The sequence below is a fragment of the Athene cunicularia genome (assembly GCF_003259725.1).
Source record: "Athene cunicularia isolate RWA chromosome 27 unlocalized genomic scaffold, athCun1 chr27_part1, whole genome shotgun sequence".
NCBI classification, from domain to species: Eukaryota; Metazoa; Chordata; class Aves; order Strigiformes; family Strigidae; genus Athene; species Athene cunicularia.
This window is the reverse complement of record NW_020799138.1, coordinates 4,480,377-4,507,217: the sequence shown is the minus strand read 5'-3', so window position 1 is coordinate 4,507,217 and position 26,841 is coordinate 4,480,377. Positions and strand designations below refer to the sequence as shown.

General features: G+C 45.6%; 2 protein-coding genes across 9 annotated transcripts in view; both read left to right on the top strand.

The window, feature by feature from the left end:
* Nucleotides 1-22,951, top strand: part of GPATCH8 (G-patch domain containing 8) — a 54,903-nt gene extending 31,952 nt beyond the window's left edge. For 4 of the 8 annotated variants that reach the window (XM_026864816.1, XM_026864818.1, XM_026864821.1 and 1 more), the window contains 7 exons: nt 2,614-2,681; nt 3,156-3,242; nt 7,092-7,235; nt 9,495-9,531; nt 14,970-15,019; nt 16,471-16,601; nt 16,999-22,951. In XM_026864816.1, coding sequence (XP_026720617.1) covers nt 2,614-2,681; nt 3,156-3,242; nt 7,092-7,235; nt 9,495-9,531; nt 14,970-15,019; nt 16,471-16,601; nt 16,999-20,842 — 4,361 coding nt within the window. In that variant the 3' untranslated portion in view covers nt 20,843-22,951. Of the gene's footprint in view, nt 1-539; nt 585-1,748; nt 1,765-2,613; nt 2,682-3,155; nt 3,243-7,091; nt 7,236-9,494; nt 9,532-14,969; nt 15,020-16,470; nt 16,602-16,998 lie in introns of all 8 variants that reach the window. The other 4 variants (XM_026864819.1, XM_026864823.1, XM_026864822.1 and 1 more) reach the window with 3 other exon arrangements.
* A 3,086-nt stretch (nt 22,952-26,037) lies between these two features.
* LOC113489109 (integrin alpha-IIb-like) overlaps nt 26,038-26,841 on the top strand; it is a 22,164-nt gene continuing 21,360 nt past the window's right edge. The window contains exons 1-4 of the mRNA XM_026864623.1: nt 26,038-26,195; nt 26,273-26,403; nt 26,486-26,583; nt 26,665-26,836. Coding sequence (XP_026720424.1) covers nt 26,038-26,195; nt 26,273-26,403; nt 26,486-26,583; nt 26,665-26,836 — 559 coding nt within the window. The remainder of the gene's footprint in view (nt 26,196-26,272; nt 26,404-26,485; nt 26,584-26,664; nt 26,837-26,841) is intronic.

Genomic DNA, 26,841 nt, shown 5'->3' with positions numbered 1-26,841 from the left:
CCCTGGCCGTGATACGTGCTCCAAGTGCTCGGACTTGGCACTTGTGGGCTGGATGTCATGCTGGCTGGCTGCGCTGGCCAGCTGCCGTGCTGTTTCATTCGTAGTGAAATGATGGTTAAGTTTAAAACAAAGACATCACTTTTCGCATTGAATATTCTCCTCCTACCTGAAAACAGAGCTCCTTTTGACCCAAAATATTCGTAATTGCCTTAAGATCCTGATTCGTTTCATTTTTAAACTGCCAGCTTAAATGTGCCTCAGTGCCTCTTTTAAATTAGGCTGTCACCAGGAGCTCAGCCTCTTCCAACACCCAAAACTGAGGTTGCGAGTGCAGCTCTGAAAACACGTAACGTCTACTCAAAATCTACCCGCTCCCTGATTCCACAGGGCAAAGCATGGTGATGGGGTGGAGGGGTGAGGAAGAAGCCTCGTATTATTATTTTTTTTTTTTTTTTAACCCATCCTACCTGCCTACTACAAACGGCCTATTTTCTGCCCCTAATGGTTTCTGCCTAACAAATGGTGTTTCTTTTTTACAGCGTTATGATCCTGGACTTGTTGTGGTGATGGTAAACTTAGCAGTGGTAATTTTTTATTTTCAGACTGAATTACTCCTTTTGTCATCAGTGCACCAATATGTTAGGCTTACTTTCTCTGTTGTAGCCATCATCCTTCTGCTTGGTCTTTCATTTTCCTTTCCTTTCCTTTCTTTATGCACACTTGTCTGATCCTTGTTCATTAAAGGGTATTGCTAAGAAGGGATGTTTCTGTTTGTGTTAGAACTGCCAAAATCAGTTTAAACATAAATTTCTAATACTGTCCAAACTTGATTTTTCCCCAACATGATGGGCACTAGCACTTGCTACTGCAATTTCCAAATAGATTTTGAAAAAAAACAAAACCCAAAAAACTTTGACTGCCTTAGAAGGCAAAAGTACTGATGCATTGTTTGTACGCAGGGGTTTACCAGGGCATCGAAAGATCTCGATTGCTGGAGAAACAAACAAACAAAACCACCAACAAAACAAAAAGAAAAAAGCTTTGAAAAAAAAAATTGTTGGCACTTGTTGCCAGCCATTCCATTTGGGTTCACCACTTACCAGTAAATCCCTGGCTGAGACGTTATGAAAGTGATATTGCACTTAGGAAGTCATTTTTATAACCTGTCTTTAATTTGGTCCTTTTGCTAAAAATTGCAGTCACTGCTTACTTTATTATACCATTGGGCGTAAGAGAAATATTTTCAAATGGAGAATGCTTAAAATACCCAAACAAAAGCTCAATTCAAAATATTATTTTGGATCAGCATGATAACTATTTTTGGACTTGGTGGATATATGCCTGTCAAATTTGTGGGCGTATAAACAAAACCATAAAGCAATTAATTAAATGGATTTATTTCTGAAAATAAAACACATGCCTCTGTACTTTAAAAAGACACAAGTCTGACCGGAGTAGGTTCCCTTTGTGGAGTCTGAGATCTGTGGGCTGTCGCTTTTGCAGGAGTTAAGCAAGCTGATACTGGAGAAGAGAGAAGTTAATGCCTATACAGGTTTTCTGAGGCAGTTTTAAAGATTTTAATCTCTTGTGCATGTGAATGGCAATGGAATATTTTTGGCATGATTGAAACTTGTAGATCTTTTAGCCCAAAGGTATAATATATGTGTATGTGTGTATAACAAAACAGTTGTTTACACCAAAACCAGAGCAATAATAAGGGAAGTAAACATTCTGTTTTTTTACTCAAGGTATGCACCGGATAAGGTAAGTACTTTTTCAGTGGGCTTACATCACAACAAACAGCGCCAGTTGTGATGTAAAAAATAAAAATAATAATAATTTTTTTAAAAAGCTGTGGTAGTAAAGTGCTTGTCTGCCCCATTTTGCTTTGTTTGGCTGGTTATGAGTGGATTAAAGATATGTTTAAAAAAATAAATCTCCAGCATAGTTTGATTAGTTCAAAGTCAATTTTCTTCGCAACTAGTCCTTTTCACAGCTTACAGATGACACAGCGAGTGCTAGAGCATCTCTGCAGGAGCTGGGAAGCAGGTGCTTGACCACCTGGCCTGGGCCGGGCAGTTCTTTTGGATGAAAGAAGTTTGGCTTCTGTGCCACGCTTCTTGGTCAGCTTTACTTAGTCTTGGGAAGGGACAAAAGTTGGTGGGAGGGAGGCTTCCGCATCTTTTACGGGAAATTCCTAATCAATTATTAATGTGATAGAGCAGTAAAATATATTTAATAGCTTTTTCACTTGCATCAGAAGATGAGGAGTATGTATTGTCTGATGTGGAAGCACTGAGGAGAGGGTTAATGTCTCAAGTCCTGTTAATAGCCCTACCCTAGGACTTGTCATGGTTGAACATTAACAACCAAATACTTTACATGACCAGTTAATATCATCTATCAGTACTCAGGATGCATTTATCTGTAAGGGGTTTGGAGCTGAGAAGTAGGTTTGGCTGTAAGCTGTGAGAATGGCTTGTGTTTGGTTCACTGTAGCTTTCTGGTCTCTGCACTCCAAGGCAAGATCTCTAACCACCCAAACCCAATGTGTAAAGCGAGCTGTGGTGATGACCTGGCTGCTGACCACCTCTGTGTGTGTTCCTCTTACAGGGAGGACAGATCCCATCCCTATCGTCGTCAAGTACGATGTCATGGGCATGGGGAGGATGGAGATGGAGGTAAGCTCTCCCGGCTCCTGACCTGCACCCCGTCACTCCTTGCATGGCTCTCGAGTTGATAGGGAGGAAATTTAAAAGTGAGAGTTTGTGCATCAAAGGTAAAGAAAAACTTGCTCTTAAATCAACACAGTAAGAAAACACTTCTCAAAATAGATGCTCTGTTTACCCATGGGTACCTGAGTTCTGAGGTGTGGATGCTATCTGAAATTCCTGGGCTTTGCAAGTGAAACTGCACAGAGCCGAGGCCACTGGCAGTGGAGGGTCCTGCTGGGAGCCTGCGCCTCAGGAGGATTGCTGTTTTGCATGTGGGTTACGCTGTGGGATGATGAAACAGGGAAAGTGAAGTACAATATCCAAAGATTCTGTTTCAAACCTCATCTTTTCAAAACTGCACATTCTGGCACTCTCAGTAGTGCAAAGTATTTATGGGACAAATTGCATCTCTTCTTTTTTTTTTTTTTTTGGTTAAAAAAGCTTGATTATGCCGAAGATGCCACTGAGCGGAGGCGTGTACTGGAGGTGGAGAAAGAAGACACCGAGGAGCTGAGACAGAAATACAAGGTACTGAAACAGGGGCACTGACATCAAAGTTTCCGTGGGCTGAGTGGGAGAGGATTTGTTCTGATAGGACAGAGCTCTTCGTTAGGCTTTGGTAATGGTAGTAGGAATTAAGTATTCTGGGTTCTTTGCCATTGTTGAGATTATTTATATTTTAACAAATTGGTTATTCACTTCCTGGAATTAACCTTGATGTTTGTTTAGCTCCTTAAGAGCTACAGGATAGCAGCATAACTTTCTCTGTGTTTTGCTCCTGTTCTGGAAAGAACAGTCTCAGGGTAAGCAGAACATTTCCTTTCTACAACCAGGGCTGCCAAATTTTTCTAGTGAACCTGCCACGTTGTCAGTGCAAAATCTGCAGATGCAAATGTTTAGATGGGCACTTATCAGCTGGAAGTGGAGCAGATCATCTGTTGTTACTGAGCAAGCAGCAAGTAGTTCATTATTATATTATTGCATAAGTCCTGTTGTCTTTGAAAAGGTAGGACATGGCTCCAGTTTTGAGAAATTGATGGGCTGTATCTCTTCAGAAGAATTTCTCAGGCAGCATTAAAAAAATATTTTGAATTTCTATAGGGCTTACAAAACCTGTGAGGCTTTTAGTAAGACAAACACTGTTATGTTTTTAATGATAAAAATGGGCCATCGTGTTGGCATTGAGCATGACATGGTAGAACATATGGATTAGCTCTGAGTTCCCTGTGGAGACATGGTCTTTGCTAGTCCTCTAATCCACTCTTCCAGTCTTTAAAGTACATCAAGTCTTAGGAACGCCTGCTTGTTTAATTGTCCTGAGATTTGAGACTGCCAGGGTTGAAGAGCCCTAGACATTAAAGTTCCAGTTTTGCATAAATTTTAATTCTTTGAGGAATAGTGGAAAAGTAGTTTCAATTCCATGGCAAATCTGAAGTTCCATTTCACCAGTTTAACAGTTAATACTGCAGGTAGTTTATTCAGCTACAAAAATTTACAGCCTCCTTTCCTGACTTTTTTTTTTTCTTAAGTTGAGACCTTGACTTGCTTGGTAAGTGAATTGCTAGTATATTTGTTCATTCAGAAGTAAAAGCCATTGTGATTACTTTTAAAGCTAATTATTAGTTTGGAGCTGTAGGAAGCTAATGATCTCTTCGGCACACTTTAAAGTGCAAGTAGTGCTCTTAAATGGGATTATGCAGCCAGTGCTGAGCAGCTCCTCTATGTCCAGGTGCACATTCTCCTTGAAGAAGTTTCTCCGTTGTGCTGTTTTTAGTCTCCTGCTGGGTGGCATGCTGCTCACACCCTACAGAGGGAAGGGTTGCCTGTGTCATTGTCCGTTCTTGGGCAGCGTTGGCCGTTCTTGGGCAGCGTGTGGCTGAAAGCCTGGATCCCTCCCTGCAGCAAGCCCCCAGCTGCGATGCTGGGCATCTTCAGCCAGCAGCAGCTGTTCAGTACAAAGTATTTCTTCGTGTCAGGGTGGTTGGTAGGAGCTCTTGTGTGAACTGCATGTAATGATGCTTTATCTCAGGTCTGCAATGCGATTTATGGTAAAGTTCTTGGGTTTTGCATTTGTCTTTTCAAATGCAGTTGAACGTGTGCTGCGCTCTGAGACTTTGTCTTCCTGCCATTATTCAGCACAGATTTTTTTCAGGAACTCTATGGAGTGGCAGCAGTCTCTCCCAGTTCAGATGTGTTTTTATTAGCATACTCTATCATTAGGCTCTTGCATTTCTGTATTAATCTGTAAAAAATCTCTGCAAGCATAATTTTTTTCATTGCTCCACAGGAGTCCATTATGTAATTGCCAACTGTGGCCGCATCCTGATTAGCCATTCAGTGAGTCTCAAAGGAATTTCAGATAACTCTGCCACCAAGAAGCAAGCAAGAAATGTTCTTTAATTCCCTTCTTTTGTATAGATTCTGATCGCTCAAATGGCTGTGTTTTCATTGTTTAGCCACAGGATGCTTTCTGAAAAAAACCCTACACATGGTGCAGGAAGCTTGTTCAGGGTTTCAGAGGAACTTTAAATGTCATTGTTCTGTGGATCTCACGCTGCTCTGTTTTCCTTTCTTGGCTTCCGGGGGACCTGCCTCAGGCTCAAACCTCTAGACAGTTTTGTTGATTTTTTTTCTTTTTTTTTCTTCTTAACAAGGGCCTCCAGTAATAAATGGAAGCAGGAACTTGAAAGAGATTTTTTAATTATTATTTAGAAGGTGAACAGTGCTTTAAATTGGAAAAAAACCCTCCAACTCTTAGCTGTAGAATTTTTCCGCCCCTTGGGTGTTGAAATTTTTTTTACATGATTTTTGCATTACAGAAAACACACAGCAATATTATTTCAATGTAATTTTGATGTGGTAACTGGAAGATAAACCATATTGGCTTGAACAAGACCTTAAATAAAAAGATAAAAGCTACCATAACCTATCTTTTTTTTTAAAAAAAAAAAAAGTTTTGCTAGCCTCTCTTGCTAATGCAAGGAAGTTTCCCATAAGAAGTTTGCATTGAAGAAAAACTCTTAGGTGCTCCTTCTCAAATGTTAGGCTATTTTTTCTTATATAATTTCTCTTTACTCCAGTTGAAAGGCATATGCTAAATAGCAGTGTGGGGTATGCTGATGTTGACACAGGGGTAGTTTGTAATGTTGTGTTTGTAGCTGCTCTTCTTGTATGCATCAACGTGAGTAAATGCTTCCATCTTGTTAAGGTAAACCTTCCCCAGCTTTCTTGTAAAGAGTGGTGATGTTTTATTAATTTTGCTTGTGGGGCTGTAATTGAAACGACCTGGCTAGAGGAAGAAGTTGCTTAGCCCTGAGATTAGTGTGTATCTCGGCACCAGGTGCATTTCGGAGTGCCCCCAGCTCTTCATTGCCCACGGCTGTGCCCGGAGGACAGGGCTGGTGGAGCAGCACAGGCTGGCTTCCAGGCACTCGGACTTCAAGCCTTTACAGCCACTCAAGGGACTGGGATTTCCAGAGTCCCAGAGCTTTTTGCTCCTGCCAGTGAAGAAGCTGCTACTTCTCTTTAAAACAACAGAGGGGAGGACCTGACCGTTGCCAATTTAGACACCTCACCTTTGCTTGAAGGTTTGGTTTTGACTTGTGCAAATGTTGAATTATATAAGGAAATTACTGTCTGCAACCTCTAAAGCAATCTCATTCCCCCTCATTTATTAACTGGCAACTACCTACCTGTACCCACTCCCAGTGTAATCACTGTATCTGAGCTCAGCTTAATGGACAGCATTGCTCCTGGGAAGATTTCACTGACTGCAAAATTACACTGAAGTGAATTAGGCTCCACGGTTTCTGAGCTGTGCTTTCCCAGCCGCGGATCTCTGATCCTCCCTATTGAATTGCAGACGAACTGACATCAAGCAGACATCTGTTAGCACTCAAAATGGAGGAAGTATCAGTATTTAAAGTTCTAAGATTCTGTTCCAAAAGCAGTGATCTTCCTTGGTTTGATGCGTATTTTGTGCATCTTATATGAGCAGGCAGCTGCCAGTTTGTTTATGTGTTAGCATGAGGCTTTGAACCTCTCCTTTTATCTCAGACAATCCAGCAGGCTCTCCTCTTGCAGCTGCAGAACTGTCTTCCTGCCATTGGCACTATACTTTTTTTTTAAGCAGTCGCTTTTTACTGGTACCTGTGCTAATGACAAGGTTATGTTCTATGTTAGGAAACTGAGTCAAGGCTAGGTTGGTGTTGCAGTTAATCCTTCATGCCTATGAATTTGCAAAGACTGCTCAGCTTAATAAATATAATCATCGGTGTATGCCAAGATTTTCTTAAGGACTGTTTTTCCTTATAGGACTAGTTCATCATCTTTCAGTGTGTTTTATAGTTTTTTTTTTTTTTTTTTTTAATTTTGCAGGATTATGTTGATAAAGAAAAGGCAATTGCCAAGGCTTTGGAAGACCTCAGAGCAAACTTCTACTGTGAACTCTGTGACAAGCAGTATCAAAAGCATCAAGAGTTTGACAACCACATAAACTCTTACGATCATGCTCACAAGCAGGTAAACAAGTGTTGATAGCACGGTTCATCAATTTTGTATTCATTGCAGTGGTCTTGTTTGTGGTTAATACTGCGAATTTCCCCAGTGTATCTGTTTTCCTTATAGCCCCGGGAATAGGTGTTTTATGTCACTAGATATTTTGAGATTGAGGTTCTTATGCTCACCATACATCTAAAAAAAAACAAACCCAAACCACCCCAATCCACAGTTGGCATCAAGGATCCCAGTTTTGAATGACTCACGAGCAGGAATGGGCTGCTGTTAAACTGGGAAGACTACATGTGGGTAGGGATGGCTCCCAGTTAGCGTCAGCTTTAACAACTCTGGAGACTGATGATATGCCACGTGTGCATTTTAGTACTTTAGTCTGTGTTCTGTCATGTTACTGAAAACAGACTAGGAAATAATGGGCTGTGTCAAAGGAATCGTCAAAACGGAGCACTCTCCAAATTCTGTAACCCTCAGGGGAAGGTGGATTCAAAATCTGTGTGGAACTGGCTTTGGTCCCAAGGTAGGGATGTACTGTAGTATCTACATGATACTTCATACTGCACAGTAAATAATAAAAGTTCATGGCTTAGCCTGATCTATTTGACCATTTGAAACTGCTAAATGAGATGTAAACATACAGCAGGTAGCAGTGTTGTGCTCATCTAGACATGAAATTGCTCAAAGGAGGCTTTTTGATACTCCTAGTCACAAATCCTAACAATACAATCATTAAAATGCTGATAACTTCTGGAGGATGTGCTGTAGAGTACTAGATTTTTTGCAAAGTAGCAGTGTAGTAACAGTTTAAAAACAAGAATATGGCATTACAGAGCATGATTTTTTTGTGTGTGTATTAAGTATAGGATATGGTAGTTCAAAGTAAATTCACGGATTCTTAACAGGAATTCTCACAGCAGGGAAATTTCTGTTTGAGTACTGTGATGAGTTGTGGTTTAATAGAATTAAGAACAGAAATTAATTCATTTACTTTGTTTTGAGAAGACGGGCTGCTTTGACCGAGCTGGTGGCACAGTCGTGATACCTGATAGCAGTATGCTTCATCTAAAGTTTTCCATTAGCTTGGTTGAAACTTGAGTGCAATGACGTGCATCTATTTAGGAGGTGGAAGGACCTGTTTGTGTCACATTCTTACCGCGTGGTGATGCAGTATGATTATGTTAACTCTTGTTTAAAACCTTTGGGTGATTAATAGGGGGACTGACATGAAGTTGGTAAGGTTGAGCATCTAGAGATGCTGTGGAAGAAACAAATCTGTGGAAAGCAACCACTACTCACTGGTGTAAAAGAACTCTGCAGTAGAGGTGCAGGAAAAGTGACCTGCAAGAAAAATGTCTTGGGAACACATTGGGTGGTGTAATCTTTTCATCAGTGGAAAGGATTTGGGGGTTGCTTTGTACTGCTGATTATTTTAAAAGGAATTGGTGATCTTGGATAATTTGCATTCACTGCAGTACCTTCAGGCAGGCTTTGGAGAAAATGAGCCTTCATACTCTCGCTACGTCACCCAGTATTAATTTCTAGTTACAGAGGGATTTAAACGAAGAAGCAATCATGTTTTGCTTAGGGAAGAAATTGCTTGTCCAGCTTTGTCATGCTGAAATGTGTGTCACCCTGTTGGGTCAGTGTTCAGTAAGTGAACTTGAAACTACCTAGAAATAATGAAGGTAAATTTGCATAAGTAACATTATCTTGCTTGTTCATTACCACTCAGGGATAGGCTCATTTCTAGTAGTCTATTCTAAATTTTAAGGTAGTCTGGAAAAAAAAAAAATAAAAAATCTGTGCTTTTTATATTATGTTGCACGTGGATGTTTCATATTTTGCCTCTTTGGACAAGAAATGAGAAGGCAAGGTTACATAAAAGCTAACAAATTTTTTGAGGAAAAACATAAAGTTTTCCTAAAAGTAGGCTAATCAGTAGGCTTTCTTGGAAAGATGAGACATTATGGTATCCTAGATAATTACAGCAAACTGGCCTGCTATATATTATCTGCAAAGTTTTATCTTCTCAGTGGTAATTCTTGAGGCAACAGTGCTTTGGTTTTGCCTTTTTCTTGGCTTGTAGAACAGATTTCCACAGGATCATTTTTGCTTTTAAATATTTTTAGTTACACATACCCATGACATTGAAGTGTTTGCTTATTTCTTCTGTGGCTCAGTGAGCATTAGGCTGTCCCTGTAAATAGATGTTCCATCCTCAGATCCCTTACTGCTCCCAAGTTATAAAGACACTGTCTTGTATTCCAGGAAGGAACTCAGGATTATTGCGAAACAGGGACGATAGGTAAGTGTATTGATCCCTACCGGATAAATTTTGGACCCACCAACTTGTCAACACCAAACAATTAAAGGGGAGGTTTTATTATCATTATTGTCTGACTCTACTGGTTTCATATAGCATTTGGATATGTCTGAATCGACCTCAACACTAAGTTTTTATCCAAAAGGCAGCGTATCTAGATTAACTTAACTGGGAAAATGATCTCCAATTTATTATCACAAACCATGGGCCCGTTTAAGTCACTGCATTTTGAAACATCTTGTTGGAGGTGTACAGCGTTGTTCTCTAGATTTATTTTTCTTTCTAATTAGGTTGATACTTGAAATGAGAAGTACAGGTGTTTTAAAGAACAGTAACCCTATCTATTCACCAAGTGGTCAGTCCCTCTCGGGGAAGCTGTACAGTTCATACAGATGGCTCTGCAAGGGAAGATAAACTCCGTTCCCTTGAAGATCCTTCAGTGAGCAGCCTGTAACCATAGATGTCATAATTTTTTGTATCCTTGAAAGCTATTGATATCTTTAATGGGTTTTTTTTAGCTGTAAGATCTTGAGCTCGGCAACTAGTAGGACTGGTAGCTTGTGAAGGACCCCTGCCTCTGTTGCACCGTCTTGACTGTCAGCAGATTAGTAATAATTACCAGACAAATGCAAAGGAAGGCAAATGTAGAAAGAAAACTTCTCCTGCAGCTAGCAAGGAATTTGGGTAGTGAAGGTGGACCCAGTGTATTTCTGTGCTGCTTTCCTGCAGATAATGTGATGTCCAGATGCTTGAGAGCTCCCACAGTCCTCAAATACTCTGGACTTAGTGGGAATGTGTCCTCTAGGGCTTCACATCTGAGTGGGCCGTTTGGGTTTTGACATCAAGAGTACTTCATGTTAGATTTGCGTGAAGATGAATGGGTCACTTTATCTGGGGTTCCACCCCAGTTCCACCCAGCTTCATATCAAATAAACCTAATCTGTATTGCCCATCACTTAGAGCAGCTTGCAAAAATTGTTATTGTTGGAATTATCTTATGTGTAAATAATGTAGCATTTACAGTCAGCTTCTACTGTTGGGTGGGTTTTTTTTTACTTCATCCAGGAACTTACAGAATCTCCTATACAGTCACCTCTTTCCTGCTAGCACGCCTGATGAAGGGTTGAGCTGTTTACTTAGTCACTGACCCAACAGAATAAAAACATTCGCCTTCTGAATTCCCTGTGAAAAACAAACATCATCTTGTGTGAACTTTTGCCAGGTTAACTGTGAGAACGCTAACCGGTGTTGAAATGCAGTCTTTTATGTAGCTTTCATTTTATTTTTTGTGTGGTGTTCTGGAGGTGTATATGATTAATTCTTCATAGATTCTCTTTATAAAAGCCTAAAGGGAAGGTATTTCCATAAAGAAGTTCTTTGGGAAAGAGAGTGGAACTAAGAACTGAATCTATAGATCTGCAGTTCTCTTCATGCCCTAATTATCTGGATCTTTGCTTCTAATGCCAAGGGGGAGGGATCTGCTAAAGCACAATAAAATTACCAACGTGGTCACTGCTGTGGTTGATGAGTACTCTAAATCCAAACCCTGAACTTTCTGGTTTGGGGAGAATTGGACTTGTGCTTTCCAAAAACTTGTATCTTCAAGCACAGCTTGAATGTAGAAGACTGAAGAGAGAATCTCTTAAGATCCTTGGTGTTACATGGGAGGCTTTTCTACTCTAGAAATGTTTTACCCTCAAAAAACCTGTGGTATATTTCTTAACCCAGTTTTAGCTGTTCAGCTGCTCATTTGCTGATGGCAAACACATTCGGAGAAGAGCATTTGCACATGGAGAGTGTTCAATAAAACAAGTTTTTGGTATGCAAGGTCTGGACGTTGTGATTATGGGCAATGTGAGTCTCCTCAAGGGCAGGCAGACTTGTGTCGTTGGGTTATCTGTGTTGCATTATTGCAATGGTATATTTTCCCAAGTTGAAAATGAGGTGTCAGGGTAGAAATTAAGATGAAATAAAACTGCAGTTGTGTGCCATTTCCCCTCTGCTCTTTTTACTTCACTTACAAGCGTGCAAAGAATGTTGATTAACAAAATAAGCAGGGCTTGTGTTCTCACTTATGTAAAATTATAAAGGCTGCCATCCCTTGAGCTCATATTTAGCTAATGGTGTAGTTCACTCCCAGAAGCTTTTGTAGCAAAGAATTGAACACACGTCAAAAGTTCAGAAAGCCAGAAATCTGCTGGCGTGTAATGAAAAGTACATTATTATTTTATTTAATAGGGATTGGCAGAGAGACTTGAGAACAATAACAAGGGAGGAGTAGGCTCTAATGCCATTGTGCTGTCACATGAGCTGCCTCCTGTCTCAAGCCAATGCAGAAATCTTCACTGTACGTGGATTCAGTCTGTCCCTCTCTCCTGAACATAAGGTTTGTCATGAAAGTCTCAGATCTTCAGGTCTAGTAAAGCAGTGTATTAGAGTGCTTTTTTTTTTTTTTTTTTTTTTTTTTATTCTGAGAATGAAATTATCTCTTTCTGCTCTTCAATTTCTGGCAAAGAATGCCTCTCGAATGGGCCTCAGTTCAGCAAAATTGCATGGCTTTGTCAACTTAAACTGAGAAAATTCATTTACAGCTGGTCGTGAACCTGAAAAGCATTGCACTCCAGTTTGGTACTGGGGGAGGTCTTACCTTGATGCCATCTCACCAGCAAAATCTCATGTACAATTGCCACAGCTGCGCTGAGTTTTTTCCTGTTATGTCGGTTTCTGAATCCTGATTGCCCCCCTTTTATTTAACCACTTTCACGTGTCTGTGATGGGCTATCTCTAGAGCTTTTAAATGATTCTGGAGTGCAGCTTATTTAAGCCGATTTGAAGAGAATTTGAAGGTAATGGCATTGTATGTCAATTTGGCCTCTCCTGAGCTATGCAGTGATTGGGAGATAATCCATTACTGTAGCCTCTTTTGCTGGAGTACTGAGGTAGCCAGAGATTTTACAGAAAACCATTTTTTTTAAGAGCTTGATTTGCACTCCCATTCAAATCTGGAGACTACTTAGTAATTTTGTTAGAAGCAAGGCTGAAAACTTAGCATACTATTCTTTGTTACAAATCTGAGGTGGGTGGCAGCTATTAATAAAATACAATACAAAGCTGAAGGAAGGCTTGAGTTAGTGAAGTACTGCTTGAGGCTTGAAGTACTGCTTCTAGTATACAGAAATACAGGCAAACTTAGAGCTAATGATCTGTGTTCTTATTTGCTGGTCACTGGGCTTACTGATGTGGCCTTCTTACAGCTGAAGTAATAAAGCAGCAGAATAATATTTCTTGGCTTCATGGTCACCGTCAACCTACAATTTGTAAATGTGTTGCTGCTTAGATAAACCTTCTACTTCCTTAGAAAACATACTGCTTTTCCTCAGAAAAAATGCTTCCTAACTTTTCAATCCTACAGTAGCGTGAATCTATATGTTTGATTTAATAGAGGTTGGTGGCTTTGATCCTATTGAAATTATAGTTTTGCTGAGCACTATGGGAAGACTAAAAGTCTGGTTTCACCCCAAGAAGATGGGTTCCCGGGGCTTCTTTTCCATAGTTGGTGGGGAGAAGCTTCCTGAGGATGATTGAGTGGCTATGTTACATTCTTATTTAAATTTCTTTTGCTGTGTTGGGGGGCAGCTCTGCAACTGTCCTCCCACGACTGTCCAGCCTCTGTGAACACCCACACATATGGTGTGGTCCAAAAAGTAATTTAGAGATTTTTGAGGATTAGAATAATGAACACTTGCCTAGGGATTAGATGGAAATTTCTGTAGTGTAAGCCTAGCTTTAATATGAATTGAGTTCAGATAGCTTTCTGGGAAGGCTGAGACCTGGAGTGTGCTGAAAAGCATTTCATTACTTCGATATTCTCCTTTCATTACTGTGAAAGTCCTCTTCAGGCTTTTAATTGCTTCACTCCAGTTAAGTTTGGGGGAGGTGGGTAGGCATAGCTGTAGTTAACTGGTTATCCACTGTTCTTTGCCTGGATAAATGACTGGATTCAGTTACAAACTTAAAACAATGAGTGGGGTTACTCTGACAGGATATTTTGAAAAGTTCTGGCTATTTTAGTTCAGTGCTAATCAGCTGCCTGTGAACATAAGTGTTCTACATCTATTCTGGTGGTGATTTGTTTTTACAGATGAGCAGTCTGGTCTTGTCCCTCCTTCCCCTATCCCAGATTGCGTTTATGTAAGGTAACACAGTCCAGTCAGGTTTCTTGGAACCTGGCTCTTTTGCAAACTTGAGAAATCATTTCTGATGAGAGGTGCATCATTTTAGGTCAGTCAAAGATGCTGAGCTATGTTATGTTCCGTATTTTACATTTCTAAGGAGATGACATGGTGCAGTTGTGGAGCTTTTCTGTGCTATACTTACCAGCAAGACCCTTTGATCTGGCCCCTGTGTGGAAAAAAAAGAAACTCAGCCTTGAGATCACTTAGTCCTTTGTAAAGTCAGCTTTGTAAAATCAGACCGATTTTTCCCCAGTTCGGGGAGTAATAAATTCTCGGCAGTCCTGAAACCACAGCTAGTGGTTTATTATCTTAAAAGGCACAGATAGCAGCGTAGCTCGGTGTTGGCCTGTATTGCCTGTTCTGGAGCTGCAGTGCATCAGGGTAGTTCATTTGCTTCATCACTTCAATTTCTAAGTGTTGAGAACGGGAGGTTTGGGGAGCAGAGATATGCAAAGGTCAGCATTTAAGGATAGGCACTTAACTCTGTTTTCATTAAAATTGTCCATTGTAACCAGGACAGGATTGCATTGTGGGCAGCAGAATCATTATAAACTGACTTTAAGCCTGTTTTATTTCACAGGGAGATGTTTAAGGCCACGTCTGGGGGTGGAGGTGGGTTTCTGAGTGCATCATTGCACCTTCCTCTTTAAAATAAAAGGTCACAGTTCATTTCTGTTGTAAATAGCTGGGTCATATTTTTTTCCAAATGGATGAGTGATCTAGAGACTTGGCATCAAACCCCAGTTAAATAGTTTTGTCAGCTGTTGGTGACTTTCACTTCCTGGAGCATTTTAGATACACTTTTTAAATCAGCATGAAAAAGCTGATAGCATTGCTTAGTCCATATTTTTTTTTTCCCTCCCCCTTGGAAAAAACTTTACTATTCAACATTTAACATACACCACAAAACCCTTGAGCCCTTTACTTGTCCTGGTGAAAGTAGCTCTGTTGTTCCAGGTGGGATCATTGCTGTGTCTGTATGTGTATGTGTGTTCCCCACTTGTCCTCCAGACTCCCTAAGCCGAGTCCTATAGCTTTCTGGCTCAGCTCCTTCTCCGTAGAATAGCTCACAGACACACCAAGAGCATGTGTAGTAATGCTTGCTTTTTATTTTTTTTTTCCCTCTCTTCCACTCTTGTTTTATTTTTACTTTCTGTTCTTTTCTTTGTGATGTGACGTTTTCAGCTGATGTATTGAAAGCAAACCCTTCTAATTTTGGAGTCCAGATCACAAGAGTGAGTTTCTACTAGTGTCTATAGCTGTATTTTTTTTTTGTGTGTCCTCCCCTCTGACTTTGGTAATGCTCAACCACATTTAGTAAATACAATTAGGTAAGAGAATCCTCTGTCTTGTCAAATCTTCCCCTTTTTCACAAAGCAATGTTCTCTTTACATTGGACCAACTTAATTCCTCTAATTTGAACTTCGGGTTGGTTTCTGTGTGTACCGGTCTGACTCTGCTCCACTGAAGAGACAGAGTCAGCCAGCTGAAAGGTATATTTAGAATTCACCAATGATTGTACATTTTGCACGAGAATTTTTCTAAAGTGACTACTGCTTTGAGTACTGTTAGTCTTTCTGACCCTTCACAAAATGCCTGAAAAACAAGAAACTTTTTCAAAAGCTGGGTACACGATGCTTTCTGGAATTGGGCATTTTGAAAGGGTTTCAAATTGTGCACCAAAGAAAGAAAAGTTAATCCCTTAGGATGGTAGAGGTCTTCCTTTGCTGCTTTCTGTTACTTAAACTTCTGTATAGCACTCTTAAACAAACAAAAAAAGTCTTGTGATGTTTCACATGTATTCAAAGGAAGAACAGCAGCCTCTTCCTAGTTCTTTGAGACAAGGACTTTCGAAAATTTTTCTGAAGTCTTGGATGTTCAATTTCTATTAGAATTGGATATCTAGATTTCCTCAGTGATGTCTGATGTTTGAAATTCCTTGGCTTTGGGTTTACTTCCTCATACGATCAGATTTCTGGGGAGCTTAGTGTTTCTGCCCTCTACAGTGTTCAGCCCCAAAAGACTCCATCGCATCTTAGAGCATTTTGTTTCTTGAGAGACTGTCTCAGAACTACTGTCAGGAAAGCAAGTAACTGTTTGTGGTGTATGTTGTATTATTTATTTGCTTAATGGAATCATTTGCATGGGATTTTTGGCACCTTTTCCAATGTAATTTGTACATTGCTTTTGTAAGATACAATACCTGGGTAACTCTCTTGCACCAGCTAATCCCTTTCTGTTTTTTGGCCCATGCTATTAAGAATTCTGTCATGCACTGTTTGTCAAGTACATTTGCACCCTGCAAGAGCAGCAAAGTAAACAGTCTTTTTTTTTTTTCCCCCCCCTCCCTTTTCCTTCCAGAATTTGCTTGTTGCTTTGAAATCAGCTTTATTGTACATGCTAAAGAAAACCAGTAATGTTGATTGGAAATGCATATATACAGATTTGATGTCATAGCCAAAAGTGATCAACAGTTGTCTTTTCATTTAGCTACTGGGAGGATGGCAACGTGCTCCATTTGGTTTATTGAGCTAAGATGCTAAGATGCTGTTGCGCCATCCTAGCTCAATAAATGTTACTGGGAAGGGGCTTCACAGTGTACTTTCCAGCGCTACAGCAAAGAGCTTTTGGACATTTAACCAAACACTGCTTTTATCTAATCCGTTCCTGCTTTCTTTTGCCTCAGAGGTTGAAAGATCTCAAGCAAAGGGAGTTTGCTCGCAATGTCTCTTCAAGATCACGTAAAGATGAAAGAAAGCAGGAGAAAGCCCTCCGGCGTCTGCACGAACTGGCTGAGCAGAGGAGGCAGCCTGAATGGTGAGTGGGGGTGATCCCTGAGCACCCCTGGAGGTGTGTGGGAGTCCTGCTTGGGACTGCATGGCACTGGCGCTCTTGCTCCTGTAATCCTGTGCAAGTTTTGAGGGCAAAGCTTCATGCTTAAGCTTGGCCTCATGCTGTGTTTTTGGTAGGAGTGAATTCACTAAACCAGTAGTCCAGAGCATCCCCAAATTGCTTTATCCAGCAATACGTTTTCTTCAGTTATTTAATAGTATTTAAAAATGCAAATGGCTGTATAATGCTGTTTTAATGCATATTTCTGGACACAAGGGCACTTGAAATGTGTAAAAGACTGATTTAGATGAGGCGTGAATCCAACTGCAGAGGTATACAAATGTCTGTCAACTGTTTTCTCTATTTTAACTTGTTCATACAGTGCTCCTGGAAGTGGACCCATGTTCAGAACCACCACGGTGGCTGTGGATGAGGAGGGTGGAGATGATGACGATTCTGCAGCCAACAGCAGCTCTTTCATCCAGACGGCTTCTGGTCAAGCTACAGAGATGACTATGGACAGAGGTTTCCTAAACACTGGACAGGTCGGTGGCACTGTTATGCCAAGCCAGATGCCGACGCAGACAGCGCAGGCCATCAGCTTTGGTATTAAGAACGCTTTGGGAACTCCACTGCAGAAGATAGGTGTGTCATTTTCCTTTGCAAAGAAGACCCCAGTAAAGCTTGAGACCATAGCTTCTGTTTTCAAGGACCATGTGGAAGAATCAAGTTCTGCAGATGGAGCAAAAGCTGATGAGAGAGGGTCATCAGATGCAGGGAATCTGCTGAAATCTGGTGAGGGCGAAAGCACAAATAATTCTGATGGCAAGGCAGAGGAAGATGACCAACATGACAAAGATAGTGGATCTCTAGCCACTACGTTATCTAAACTAAAAAAGATGAGACGAGAAGATGGACCAATGGCAGTTGAGCCAGAATACTACCACTATATTCCCCCAGCCCACTGTAAAGTAAAGCCTAATTTTCAATTCCTGCTTTTCATGAAGTCTACCGAACAAATGGAAGCTGAAAATGTGAACAAAAAAAACACGCATGAAACTAAAAAGGGTAATTCTCCAAAACCCAAACCGGGAAAGCACACAGAGAAGGCTGCTGAGAGCACGGGGCAGCAGAAGGAGCAGAGTACTACTGAAACTGCAGCTCAGCAGAGCAAAACAGAGCTAAAAGAAGGCCTAGAAAATGCAAGTATGCAGGAGAGCAAGCATCTTGCAGAGAGCAATCTCCCTGAGCCAGACACTACTAAAGAAGTCGCTCAGCCTGTCCCGGGCTGTAAAGATGCCTCTGAAGGACCAAAGCATCCAACCGGACCCTTTTTTCCCGTTCTGAGTAAAGATGAGAGCACGACTCTCCAGTGGCCTTCAGAACTTCTCATATTTACCAAAGCAGAACCATCGGTTTCATACAGCTGTAACCCCCTCTATTTTGATTTCAAGCTCTCTCGCAACAAAGATGCTAAAGGTAAAGGGGCAGAGAAATCTAAGGATCCAGGGGGTCTTTGTAAAGAAAACGTTCAGAGCACAGAATCCGGTGAGATAAGCAAACCCAAGGAGGCAGAAAGTGCAGCTAACAGTTCTGCTCTAAAAATGGAAAACAAATCTCTGTCCACCTGTGGCTCCCAGAACAAGCAGGAGTCCAGTTTGGTGAGCCTTGGTAAGGGAGAGGGAGAGGACAGTAGTAAATCCATAACTGGTAAGAGTAAAAGGTCTCACAAACACAAAAAGAAAAAGAAGCACAAAAAGTCCAGCAAACACAAACGTAAACACAAGGAGGAAGCTGATGAGAAGGGCCGAAAAACTGACCTGGGGGAAGAGAAACCCAAGAAACGGAAAAGACACAGACACAAAAAAGGCAAATCCTGTCTTTCTACTGAATTGGAACGAGCACTAAAAACTGAATTGTCTGAAGATTGTAGCCATTTCCAGAAGAAAAAGCGGTGCTCTCAGGAGTCCCAGAGGAAGTCTCTGTCTGCTGAAGAGGGAAGTAGCGGTAAAAAAGAGGATGGTGGTATCCCCTGCCAAGAGCATGGCAGCAAAAAACACAAGGCTGACCTGCAGCAGTTGCCTGCTCTGAGGAGACGGTGTTCGGCTCCTTCCCTGGGCAGGATCAGCCACAGGAGCCGGCAGAGCAGCGGGGACTACGACAGCGACGAGGGCTCTCACAGGAAGCACTGCCGGCAGAAATCCCCCTCGCAGTACAGCGACGACTACGACTCTGGCAGTGACCACTCCAGGAGCCGCTCCAGGTCGGGGCGCAGACACTCCTCTCCCCGCTCCTATTCCAGCAGCTCCGATGCCTCCTCGGACCACAGCCGGTACAGCCGCCGCAGAAGTTACTCGGACGACAGCTACAGCGATTACAGTGACCGCTCAAGGTGCCATTCAAAGCGGTCCCACGACTCGGAGGATGACTCTGACTACAACAGCTCCAACCACAGATCGAAGCGGCATAAGTACTCCTCTTCTGAAGATGACTACAGCTCGAGCAGGAGCAGGTCGAGGAGTAGAAGCAGGAGCCGAACTCACCCTCGAGGCAGGTCACGATCAAGGAGCCGGGGCAGAACACGCAGCAGCAGCTGCAGCCGCAGTCGAAGCAAGAGGAGAAGCCGAAGCGTGACGGGTCGTAGCTGGAAGCGGAGCCGCAGCTACAGCAGGGACCGCAGCCGCAGCACGAGGAGCCACTCCCAGAGATCTCTCTCACGAAAGGGCTCTCGAGGCCATGAGAGCCCTGAAGAGAGGAGATCTGGGAGAAGAGACTTTATCAGGTCCAAAATCTATCGCTCGCAATCTCCTCACTATTTCCGCACAGGCCGAAGTGAAGGATCATTGCTGAAGAAAGAGGATGGCAAAGGAGAGGATCTGAAAGGGTCTGGCTCGCTCTCCCAAAACAGCAGCAGCTCTGGCACAGGGAGGGTCTCAGAAGGTGACTGCAGTCCAGAGGAGAGAAACTCTGTCACTGCAAAGCTTCTCTTGGAAAAGATTCAATCCAGGAAAGTTGAGAAGAAGCCCTGCGTTCCTGAAGAGATGCTGGCAGGGGCAAACAAGGTGGGCATAAAACTCAAAGATCCTCCCCAGGGCTACTTTGGCCCAAAACTTCCTCCTTCCTTAGGCAACAAACCGGTTCTCCCCTTAATTGGGAAACTGCCAACCGTTCGAAAACCAAATGCCAAAAGATACGAAGAGTCTGGCTTGGAGAGGGGTGAGGATCAAGAGCTGTCGGATTCAGAGGATGTTTCCCAAGGCATTGAGGAGGCTCAGTTGGCCAGCCAGTCTCTCCTGGAGGAGGTGGTGATGGTAATTCAGGACAAACCTCTGGATGAGCAGAAACGTGATGAACCTGCCGTGGAAATGCCGTCCATTCCCCTTGAAGCGCCAACGCTCCCCGAGTGCTTTGGCTCTGGGGATCTGGTCATGCCACACAACTTCCTCTCAGATCCGAGCGATGGCGATGGGCTAGAACCTATCGACGGGGGCAACCAGCCGGTCCCAGTGGAAACCAGTATGATGCCCTTGGTTCCAGATGTTGAGCACTTTCCTGGCTATGTGCCTCAGAGCGGTGAGCCGAGCATCGAAGGGGATCGGGAAGGAGGCGAAGATTCCTCTCTGGCACCCCTTGAGAGCCAGCCGATCACTTTTACACCCGAAGAAATGGAGAAATACAGCAAGCTGCAACAAGCTGCTCAGCAGCACATTCAGCAGCAACTTCTGGCAAAGCAGGTCAAGGCCTTCCCTGCCTCGGCGGCCCTGGCGCCGGCAGCGCCTGCCCTGCAGCCCATCCACATTCAGCAGCCGGCGGCAGCCTCGGCCACGTCCATCACCACGGTGCAGCACGCCATCCTGCAGCACCACGCTGCCGCCGCCGCCGCTGCCATCGGCATCCACCCTCACCCTCACCCCCAGCCTCTCGCTCAGGTTCATCATATACCCCAGCCCCACTTGACCCCTATTTCATTATCCCACTTGACCCACTCGATTATTCCAGGGCACCCCGCTACGTTTCTAGCCAGCCACCCCATCCACATCATTCCGGCGTCAGCTATCCATCCAGGCCCCTTCACTTTTCATCCGGTTCCTCACGCTCTTTACCCAACTCTTCTTGCCCCGAGACCCGCTGCTGCTGCAGCCGCCACAGCGTTACATCTTCATCCTTTGCTGCACCCTATTTTCTCAGGACAGGACTTGCAGCACCCACCCAGTCACGGCACATGAAGGACAAAATGAAGTAACCTGGGAGGAAGGAGAATATTTTGCATTTTGGGAAGGGGTTGAAGTAGATCCAGCTGGCAGGTGAGGCCCTGAGAATTTCCTTTCACTCTTTAGCAGCCAAAGAAGCCAAAGGCTCGAGGGCTGGGTAGCAGCAGGCGGTGGGTCAGTTCATGAGCGTTGTGTATATCTGCTACCAGGGACTGTCTCGCATCCCCAACACCTCCGTGCACGTCGCAGCACTCTCTCCTACAAGAATCATTTCACGTGTAGACCAGCGAGACACTTGGAAAGGCTTTTTTTCCCTGGATTCTTACACTTGGTCATCTTCCTTCTGCCGCCTTGTATATGATAAACAAGATTTCATACATGCTAGTAGGTCTTTAAAAATCCTTTTAATGAGGTCATCTAATTAAAATAGTCAGCATGATTGAATCCAGCTTGTAATCGGTGATAAAACATTCAGTAACTGACAGCTGTGGATCCTGGCGAGGAGGCCGATGAAGGGCAGTGCCACTCGGGGTTTGGCTGGGCCAGTACCAGTTTTCAAGCATCACAGGAGATTTCTTGGCACCCTGTCGCTGCATACTTAGGGTTGTTTTTTCTTGATCTGAGCAGCAAAGGTGGAAGTAAGATCTTGTTTCAAAGCTGAAGCGAGGAGCTGCGTGCATGCCCAGAGCTCTGACCCTTCTCCATCCTCCATTAGCATTCTCCTGCGTGAGGACTGCGCCTCGGAGCCTTCCGGATGGCCTGGACTGGGGGAGAGGTTGGTGATGTCAATCTGAGCTTTGACCACCCTTCTCCTGAGAAGGGCAGGGAGGGGGGGAATATCACTCTTGACTTCCATCATTTGTGGTGTTGGGAAAGAGGCACTTGGATGAGAGAGAGAAGAAAAATCCCTTTAGGAATTGAAGCAATACAGAGGACTGGGAAGAGCGGCCGGGGTATGTAAAATGTATTCTTTCCTCTGTAATACTGATGGTTTCCTTATTAATTTATAGGTTGGTTTTTTTTTTTAATGTAAAGAATTGCACTGAACTCTGTAAACAAAGATGCTGCTTTTTGTAGCTCATATAAAAAGGTTACATTTGTAGTATACCGCAATAATATTTTTTACAGCCAGTTCTTTTAGTGGTACTTGTTCTGGTGGCTTTTGTGTAAATATGTTTGCTGTAGGTGAAATAAGACACTTGTAAAGGTTCAACTTTATAGTTTCAGCTAGATGCAAAATGACTAAGCATGTATATTTTATCAAGCTCATGTATTTTTGAAGTTTTTATGTACTATAAAATGTAAAAAAAAAATAATCTTCATTTAGCATTTTGCAGAAGAAAAGAAAAAAAAAAAATAAAGTGAGACTTGGACTAGGTGAGGTGCGTGGACGAGACCGGTGACTCTAACAGCTAATGAAGGGCATCGCACGGGGCACGCTGCGCCCTCCCTGTCCTTGCCCCGCAGCTGCTTATAGGAATCGACACTGGAGGCAGTCTCAGGAGTGTCAGGAATTTGGGTTGTCTCCCAGAGTATAAAATACACCCCCCTTTTATTTTTTTTTTTATTTTCTTTTTTTCCCCTGGGTTTGAAGCGGTGATTTGCAGGTGCCAGCCTGGCTGTGCAGTTCAGTAGAGTCTTCCAGTGAAGGAGGAGCCTTCAGCCACTGTACACGCAGGGAGAGGTGGTTTGGGACCCATCCCTTGAGGCCCTGCCTGCCCCTGGTGTCCCAGAAGGGATTTCTCTGCTCTTGCAGCATCGTCCGCTGGCTGCAGATAACACTAACCGTGGGAGCCTTCTCCCCCACGAGCTCTTCCCAGCGTGCCAGGACGAGCTGCTGCTGTCCCCACTGACTCAGTATTTCAGGCGCAGGCCCTCCTCGTGTTAGTGGTTCGGGGGCACCCCATGGTCCTTTGTTAGGGCCTGATTTCAGAGCAGGCAGGAGCAGGCAGCGAGGGGATGTGGAGCACACGCTGCTGCCTGATGTCCCCATCCTCTCCCCATGTGCAGCACTGAGACCTGGAGGGGAGAGATCGAAGGACCGAAACCTTGAGCTTCCTCACTCTTTAAACAAGAAACTTTTGCATTTGAGCAGGTTGGACTGAAACACAATGGTCAAAAAAAGGGACTCAATTTCTCTGTAAATAATTAACAGAATACAGTATTAATGTCTCAATGCTGAGCTTCATTAGCTTCTAGATTCAATATGCGTCTTCTGGCACCCTTCACACTGCAGTCAGGGGTTTTTTTGACTTCCAGAATAGTGCTAAAAATAATTAACCTATCATTACTTAACAAGCATAAACAGACTGTATTTAACTTTGTCACATAAGATATATATATATAAATATATATATATGCTGTAAAATGAGGGGAAAAAAACCTTTCTAATAAACCAATGATTTGTGGAAAAAAATGTGTGGTTTGCATGAGATGACTTGAAGCTGCTGCATCTGATTGCGTTGTAGCCCAGGACTTTTTCCTAAAATAACAGTATCAGATGCTTGGTTCGAGTAAAAGTACTTTTCATTGCAGTACTTTGCTTAGAAGATATTGAGCTGGATACAGAGAAAATCTACTCTTAATTTTTTTTTTTTTAAAGGACATTATTTTGGGTAGGAGCCCTCAACGAATCAGGTGAGTTCTGCAGGTTCTCTCCTGGCAACGGAGCTGGGGCAGGGTCTGGAGCACAGGTCTGCTGGGGAGCGGCTGGGGGAACTGGGGGGGTTCAGTCTGGAGAAGAGGAGGCTGAGGGGAGACCTCCTGGCCCTCGGCAACTCCCTGCCAGGAGGGGGCAGAGAGGGGGGATGAGTCTCTGGAGCCAAGGCCCCAGCGCCAGGCCCCGAGGGAATGGCCTCAAGCTGCCCAGGGCAGGGTCAGGCTGGCTCTGAGGAAGGATTTCTGTGCAGAAGGGGCTGTTGGGCGTTGGAATGGGCTGCCCAGGGCAGGGGGGAGTCCCCGGGATCCCTGGGGGGTTGAAGAGTCGGGCTGAGCCAGCGCTAAAGATCTGGGGGAGTTGGGAACCGTCAGGGTGAGGTTCATGGTTGGGCTGGAGGAGCTGCAAGGGCTCTTCCAACCCCGAGGATTCTGGGATTCTGTCTTGCCCACCTCGTCCCTCCACTCTGCACCCTCCCTTGTGCTGGTCCTGCAGCCAGCACAGCAGTTGGGTGTTGGGGTGCTGCACCCCTTGTCCCTGCTGTGCTCGGGGCAGCGGTGCTGGAGCTGTTCTGGGCTGTCATGGCTCAACCAAAGGTTCCCCCAGGTCAGAGCATGTGGGGATGATGCCACCTCTCCCCACCCTGCCAGCAGCGAAGTTTCTGCTCTGGGCTCTTCCAGCCCTTCTTCCATCTTGGTTGTTTGGGGCTTTTTTTCCCCATTTTTCTCTCCAGCAGCTCTTGAGCTGGGTTACAGCCTTGTCTCTGCCCTTGCTGCAGTGGGGTGGTGGCACAGCAGTGTCCCTCTAACCTGGGGATTGCCCCTGCTTTGGGGGTCTCCCTGGCCTTCACAAGCCTGAATGGGTGTTGGAGGAGGTGAGTGCTCAGGGTGAGCAGCACCAGTGTCTCCTTTCTTAGCTAAAGGTCCTTATTTGGTTAAAGGAAAAAAAAAAGTAAGTCCTGAAAATTTCTGGGGCTGGGGTACGGGGTGTAACCTGCCCTTGCCTGGGCCGGCCTCTTTCCTGTGGCCCTGGAACCAGCTGGCTGGATTGAATGACAGTGTGGAAGCAGTGCACGAACTGTGGAGTTAACTCGCTTGATGGGGGAAAGAATTAGAGTTGCCTTAAAGCAATTCTGGTGTGGGTGTCAGCTGGGTTTGGGTGCTCACTGCCGCCAGCCTGGGAAGAGACCTCCCAAAGAGGAGCAGGTGGTACGTCGTGCAGACCCCTGTGCTCAGCATGTGTCTCTCCCAGGGGCATGGAGCTGAGCCGGGCTCAGCTAAACCCTTCCCAGTCTGCAGAGCCCGACAGCCAGGGCTCAGCCTCAGCTTCGGGCAAATCCCACCAGTTTCTGATTGCAGCTGAGACCCTGGATCTACCATCTAGCTGCTCCCAGGGGTGGGTGCAGACCTGGCGCGGGGCCGAGGCGCTGCTGGGGCCCTGCAGGGACCACCCTGTGCCCCCCTGGGGGGCCCAGGACCCCACGGCCCCCCATCATCCCTGTCTTGCTTCCCACCCACAGCTTCAGAGTAGATTAAAAGGCTGAAAACCCCGTTTCCACATGGAGACTGGCTCACACCGAGATGCTCCGCTGCCTCTCCCTGCCACCAGCTCCACATGGGCAAGAGGAGCCCCCGGCAGCTTGAGTGGCCTTAATTGAGCGTGTTTAAATTAACTCTGCAAGTGTGCTAAGCCGAGGGGGGACACGTGGGTTTGGCCGAGCAGCTCCCGTGGCTGTTGCTGCAGGGCTGGGCCCCAGCAGCTGCTGCAGCCCCGATGTGGCGTTGCTGGGGCGGCTTTTCCTCTGCCAAGGAGCCCCCTTGTCTGCTGGGCTGCAGGTGTCCCCCCACCATGGCTCCTGTGCCCCCACCCTGGCACCTGTGTCCTCGCCGGAGCCGCTTCCCTGCAAAGCGCTGGCGCCCGGTGGCTGGGCTGCCCTGGCCCTGCACTCGCCCCTGGAAGGGTTTTGGGGTGTCCCTGCTCTGGGGAAAGGAATACAGTTTGGTGGCGATGCCCAGTGCTGGTGGGGCCAGTGTGGGGAGCCAGGTGTCCCCCAGCCCATCCGCTCCATCCCGCTCTGGAGGGGACCTCAGGGGACGATGGGACAAGGCCCCTGCACCCTGTGGCCATCCCCCTCCCTGCCATGTTTCCGCTGGCCAGGCCGTGGCCGCCTGCACCCCGAGATAGGCACGGGCACGGGCTGGATTCGGCCCCAGCCTCCGGTGGAAGGGGGGTGGTGGGCAACAGGCTGTTGTGCTGCTTCCTGCCATGGCCGTGTCCCCCCAACCCCTCGCCATGTCCCCGGTGATGCTGCCACCCCCTGCCCTGCTCTGCCAGCCGGGCCAGGCATCTCTATCCCCAGCCAAAAGCAGCACGTCCCCCGCTGCACCCCAGTGGCCCTTTGGCTCCCTGGTGGGAGTGGTTGTGTGCGGGGGGGGGGGGCCCTTCCTGTGTCCCCCATCCCTGCGGTCCCTGTCCCCAGCTGTATCCTCTGAGATAAGCAGGGGACAGGCTGGCACGGGCTGTGCGGGGCTACCAGCCACATTTCAGGGTGGCGATGGGGGCTGCTGCTGCCCTACTCTGGGCCCTGCTGCTCCTCGGGGGGCCACGCTTGGCCCCCACCCTGGGGCTCCTCCAGGACCAACCCACCGTGTACGAGGGACCCCCCGGCAGCTATTTTGGCTTCTCCCTGGATTTCCACATGACGGAGGGCAGGTAGGGAGACGCTGGAGTCCTGGGGCCGGGCATGGCACCCATTTCCCTGCCACTGACACCCGCTCTGCCCACCCCAGGCCCAGCGTGGTGGTGGGGGCACCCCACGCCAACACCTCCCAGCCCGGCGTGGACCAGCCCGGTGCCGTGTTCCTCTGCCCCTGGCACCCCAGCGAGCCCTCCTGCCACCCCCTCCTCATCGACACTACGGGTGCGTGGGTGCCACAGGATGATGGGGGGGGGATGTGGGGGGGCCACCGGCCCAACAGGCTCCCCCTCTCCTGCTCCCCCAGGGGACGAGACCGAGACCCAGAGCACCCTGAATCTCCACACCTACAAGTCGAACCAGTGGCTGGGGGCGTCGGTCACCAGCTGGGATGGCAAACTGGTGGTGGGTGCACCCGGCAGATGGGTGGGCGCCCTTGGATGGTGGTGGGGTGGGCACCCACCCTGTTCCCATCCCTGTCCGCAGGCCTGTGCCCCGCTGCAGCACTGGAACGTGATGGACGGTCAGCAAGAGGCTTTCCGCACCCCAACGGGCGCTTGCTTCGTGGGTGCCCCGGGGCTGCGCCGCATCGCCTGGTACTCGCCCTGCCGCGACCAGCTCATGGCCAGCACCTACCGCGAGAGCTACTACGGTGAGGGCAGG